Source organism: Camelus dromedarius, chromosome 25 (assembly GCF_036321535.1).
Source record: "Camelus dromedarius isolate mCamDro1 chromosome 25, mCamDro1.pat, whole genome shotgun sequence".
NCBI classification, from domain to species: Eukaryota; Metazoa; Chordata; class Mammalia; order Artiodactyla; family Camelidae; genus Camelus; species Camelus dromedarius.
The window spans coordinates 6,772,063-6,777,525 of NC_087460.1; the positions used below are offsets into that span (position 1 = coordinate 6,772,063).

General features: G+C 41.9%; 1 protein-coding gene across 3 annotated transcripts in view; it reads right to left on the reverse strand.

Annotated features, from left to right (window-relative positions):
- STYK1 (serine/threonine/tyrosine kinase 1) overlaps positions 1–2,081 on the reverse strand; it is a 34,406-nt gene extending 32,325 nt beyond the window's left edge. Inside the window, exon 1 of one of the 3 annotated variants that reach the window (XM_010986215.3) lies at positions 2,020–2,081. Coding sequence is in view for 1 of the 3 variants with exons in the window: in XM_064479043.1 (XP_064335113.1) it covers positions 1,336–1,736 (401 nt within the window). In the remaining 2 variants the exon portion in view is untranslated. Of the gene's footprint in view, positions 1–1,335; positions 1,745–1,785; positions 1,829–2,019 lie in introns of those variants that run through there. The other 2 variants (XM_010986211.3, XM_064479043.1) reach the window with 2 other exon arrangements.
- Positions 2,082–5,463: the final 3,382 nt, after the last annotated feature.

Here is a 5,463-nt window from a genome sequence, read left to right on the forward strand (position 1 = left end):
TATATAATAAAAATGGCAGAAATTAAAGAGAGAATCATAAAAGCAGCAAGGGAAAAGCAATTATCATGTACAAGGGAACTCCTGTTAGACTATCACCTAAATTTTGAACAGGAACTTTGCAGACCAGGTGGGAGTGGCATAACATATTTAAAATAGTGAAAGGAAAAAACCTATAACCAAGAATACTCTTCCTGGCAAGACCGTCATTCAGTTCTGAAAAAGAGATATTTATAGACAAACAAAAGCTATAAGAATTTAGCATCACTGAACCAGCTTTTCAAGAAATTGTAAAAAAGACTTCTTTAAGCAGAAAAGAAAGAACCACAACTAGAAAATGAAAATGATGAAAGGAAAAATCTCATTGGTAAAGGCAAATATACAGTGAAGATAACAGATCAACCACTTATAAAGCCAGTAGGAAGTTTAAAAGATGAAATTAGTAAAAGCATCTATATCCACAATACATAGTTAAGTCATATACAAAACAAAAAGACATAAAATATGGTGTAAATAACATTCAACATGTGTTGGGGAGAGATGATAAATGCAGGGTTGTTAGAATGCATTTAAACTTGTTATCATCAACTTTAAAAAATCATGTAAAGTTGTTATGTGTAAACTTCATGGTAACCACAAAACAAAAACCTAAAATAGATACACACACACACACACACACACAAAGAAATCCAAATATAATACTAAAGATAGTCATCAAAATTACAGAGGAATATATATTCACACACACACAATGGAATATTACTCAGCCATAACAAAGAATAAAATTCTGCCATTTGCAGCAACATGGATGGACCTAGAGAATATTATGCATAGTGAAATAAGTCAGACAGAAAGACAAACACTGTATTCATACTTATTTGTGGAATCTAAAAAATAAATGTATACAGCAAAACAGACTCACAGATATAGAAAACAAACTAGTGGTTACCAGTGGGGACAGGGAAGGGGGAGGGGCAAGATAGGGGTAGAGGATTGAAAGATACAAACTACTTTGTATAAAATAGATAAGCGATAAGGATATATTGTACAACACAGGAAATTATAGCCACTATTTTGTAATAACTTTTAATAGAGTAAAATCTATAAAAATGCTGAATCACTGTGTTGTACACTTGAAACTAATATAACACTGTAAAGCAACTATACTTCAATAAAGAAGCAAAAAAAAAAAAAAGAGAAGACAAATTAAGAAAACCGAAATTCCATGAACAAAGAACAGCTTATCTCACTAAAATTTTTAAGCATGGTTACAGATATTATCTCATTTAGATATGACAACAGCCCTGTGAGGTAATTACATTGTTAATTATACTTAACAGATAAGGACGCTGAAGCAGAGAGCAGTGAGCCCAGGGCCACACATCTGAGCGTCTGTAGCGTCCTGTGACAAGTAATTCCTGTCTTTGCTTGTTTCTGTCCCCCTCTCTGATTGCCTCTTCTCCAGGAACACACACAGACTGCTCATCCTTTAGCTTTCCGGCTGCCTCTCTTCTTGCCAGAATTGCTGAGGCAAGTTTAGTCTTTCTTAAGGAAAAAAAAAAAAAAAAAAGCCAAAACCTACAAGACGCTTGTTCCAAAGAAATAACAGATTCGCAGATTTCATTCACCTGGTGATCGTTTTTGTTCACAAAAAATAGAAACCGCCACTCACAACCATCTCGCATCCGGCCACCTCTCTCTGTTTCTTCCCAAATGTCTAAGTCCACCCCTAGCTGCATCACTGCAATCCCCCTCCCACCCTTCATGCCCCCAAACCCCTTTCACTACCGTGTCCCTCCTCCGGTCACTCTGTATTTCAGATGAAACCGGCCCAGCCAGGTAAAGGGAGGAAGAAAAAAAAAAAAAAAAAAAGCCGTTTTGGCAGGGCAGGTTGTACCTGCCTAAAGGAAATGCTTTTCAGTCCCTCCTTCCCACTGTGGGGCGTGGCTGCCGGCGAAGGATGGAGTTCGAGCGGGCTCCCACAAAGGAAAGTCTGTGGGCGCTGAGGTTTCCGGGACTCACCACACATGAGCCAGCGGGAAACCTCTGCCGAAACTGTAAAAGCTGGACTTGCTGCTGATCAACTTGTTCATTTCCTTCTCTAGCGATTGCTAGACGGGTATGAAGGGGCCGCGCGTCCCGGTGCCGATGCCGTCATGATGAAGCGCAGCAGCGCCACCTCTCGTGCGACCCAACCACAGCTGCCGTCATCAGTGCGCAAAACGGTCAGAATTTGACGTCTAGCTCCAGGGACAATGGCAATTCCAAGCCTTTGCTGGGCGCACCAGAGAATATGACCACTGCTATGACATGAGGGAAGTGATATGGAATGAGTGAAAATAAGAATCCAGGGAGCAGGTAATGAATCATTCATATATGCTTTTAAAACAATCTGTGTGCTGGGCTCTCTTCTAGAGATACAGTGATGGACACGGTAGTTATGTTACGTGCCCATATGGAATTTACAGTCATAAGAAACACCAAAGAAAATACACCATTGGGAGAATTCCAAATCAGATATAAACACCTAATGCAAATTCTATTAAAGGCATATAGGTCATAGGCTGAATGGATGAGCAGCGTGCCCAGCATTGAGTGCACACCGAGCAGAAATGGACATCGTCAGAACAGAAACAATTTGGGTGCCATGTAACGTGGCGTATTTAGAGAGTGAGCTACTTCAGTTCTCTAGAGTCTGCGCTATTGGTATTTTTATCTCCTTTGGAGCTCTTTAAAATAGGATGAACTATACTGAATGCCACTGAATCGTACATTTAAGAATGGCTCATGGTTAATCTTACATTATATGAATTCTACCTCAATTTATAAAAAAGAAAGGATAAAAATCTCATCAGTCAATTGTTCTTCTCATGTTTTATATCATAATTGATAAATAAAAGCCAAAGGAACTGATCTGATTTTCATATTATGTAATCTCCTTACTCTACGTCCCCAAGAACCCTGAACTCCTTGAAGTCATAGACTGTGGCTTACTTATTATAGCAGTTACTGCAGGACCCTAGCATATTGCTAGATACCCAATCTGATATAGAAACTTGTTTAAAAATCTAGTTATTGTAAAGAGCTGTTATAGTCACAGAATTTATAACCTCTAGGATCTAGAAATTTAGATAGATACATAGATACATAGACAGACAGACAGATAGAATGAAGATAAATTCAAAATTTTGTCCTCCAATTTTAATGAACAATTCAAATAAATGATTTTTAAGATTTATGAGATAGAGAAAACTCTAGAAATAACAATGCTCCGACACAGAAACACCTACATATGTACCGGATAGAGAATCCTAGTTAAACAGAAGATATAAACAGGATGTCTACATGTGTGACTGTTCCCACACGTATATGCACAAGTAAGGTGACTAGATACCCCTTACTTCTCTTTTCTCTCCAAGTGTTCATTCCCTTATCACTTCAGCTACCTCTGTCTCAAACTTCTGGCCCTCTGACTCATTTTCAGTAATGCTTTAGTCCACCCATCCCTGCCGGGTTATTTCTACCTCATCGTTAATTCAATCGGCACATTTATTGACTGTCCATTTTCTGCTGTGCCCATGTTAAGTACTGAACGGTGGGAAGTCACACTGAAATAAACACTAGGGGCCTCTTCATTCTGTTGTTTGGTCCACATACACCTCTACCAGATCCTACTCTCCTCTAAATTCCTACAACAGCCACCCATTCGTGTGTTATTTAGTATATTCTGTCCTGTTGGATTCTACAACTCTGAGTAGGAATTCCAGCTTGAAGACTGGTGGGGTGGCCACTCCTAAAATCTATTGACGTGAGGCATGGAGAAATCCCTGGGAAATTATTCATTGTAAGGAAAGAGTCAGGGCAAGAAGGCTTTGCCCAATGACAAGAATAGACTGATGTTCAGCTTTGTGTCTGTCTCTTTATAAAGTCCTTCAGCTGAGGGCTTATAGCTGAGTCCTAGGGAAAGGAGGCTGTAAAAGCAGAACTGGTTGAGTTATTTCTCAAAACAGAAAAATGAAACAAAACAAAACAAAACAAAAAAATCTATAATAGACCTTGGGTAACACTGCTTTGGAATTGTTTCAAAAGAATTTAACACTAAGGCGAGGCAGATAGATTCTTCCAACTTAACTGAAAACAACCCAACTTCACCATAAGAGGGCAGGAGGGTGCCACCAGCGGAAGACATTCACACACCCCAGAGGCTTCCTGGAGGAGGTTTGCAGGGCACCGGGGAACAGAAGCTGTTGACGAAGCTGTGGACAGAGGCAGTGATAGAGTCCCTGCCGCAATGCCCGCCACCTAAACGGGGCGTCTCGGGCATTCTCAGTAAAGGACACTGCCCACTAAAAATTGTCGCTCCCCATCTGACACTACAAGAACGAAGTCACCAGCCACTGAAGTCCCTGACCTGCAACACACCCTGAGATGGGAGATTTATTTCATGCTTTTTTTATACCTTTGAATATTTTTGCCTTGTGCATATTACCAATTTTGACTTTTCTAAACTTGCAAAGCAATACAGCTCTTGAATAACCCATTTTCTCCAGCTGGCCACATCTCAAACCGGCCAAGTACGGTCCCACCCGAGAGCGACTGCACCTGCTCCCTCTGCCTGGAATGTTCTTCTCTCCAGATATTCAAATGGTATTGATCCCTCACCATAGGACAACATTTATATATTTCCTTATCACATAGGAGAGACACCTTCCCCCCATTTAAAATAAACATACCTCACACAATTATGCCAATCTCCACCCTTTGCCATGTTTTGTTCTTCTTTATGCATCTACTGCCATCTGACACTACATGTCACATGTGTTTACATATCTGTTGATTCTCTCATTCACTCCCTAAGACACAGCTCAGGGGGACCGGGGTCTTTTGTTGGTTTGTGCCTCTAGAGTGGCACTGGGCACAAACCAAGGCTCCACATGCACTTGAGCTGAGGAATAAATCTGCAAGGTGCGGTGGGTCTGAGAAGTAACCACACAGAACTCACACACCCTGCAGAGCTGCTCAGCCTGGGACCCAGCTAACCCCTGGGGGAAGGAATCTGAAGTGCGTTTGAAACGAGGCCCCCTTTCTCTGTTCTGAAAGACACACGTAGACAAGCCCGGCACTGCAGTTGGTGTTGAAAACCTCCGCGGGTACCAGTTCAGGGATGTCGGCGCTGCTAACTCCTCCGCTGAAGGAGGCTGATCACCTGCGTGCCACCAGTCCCCTCAACGAAGACGACTCCAGAGACGCGGAGCAGCAAGCCCAGCACGCCTCCTGCCGGGCGCAGCCCTGAGCTGGTGCCAAGAAGAACTCCCTTCCCTAAGGTCTCAGCTTGAACGCCCGCGCCTATCACACAGCACAGCACCACCTGGACATTTGGCTGTGCGCTTGCTGTTCAGTGAATGGGGCGAGGAAAAAAGACGAAGCACATGCTGAGGTCGGAAAACATACTTCAGTTATACATCC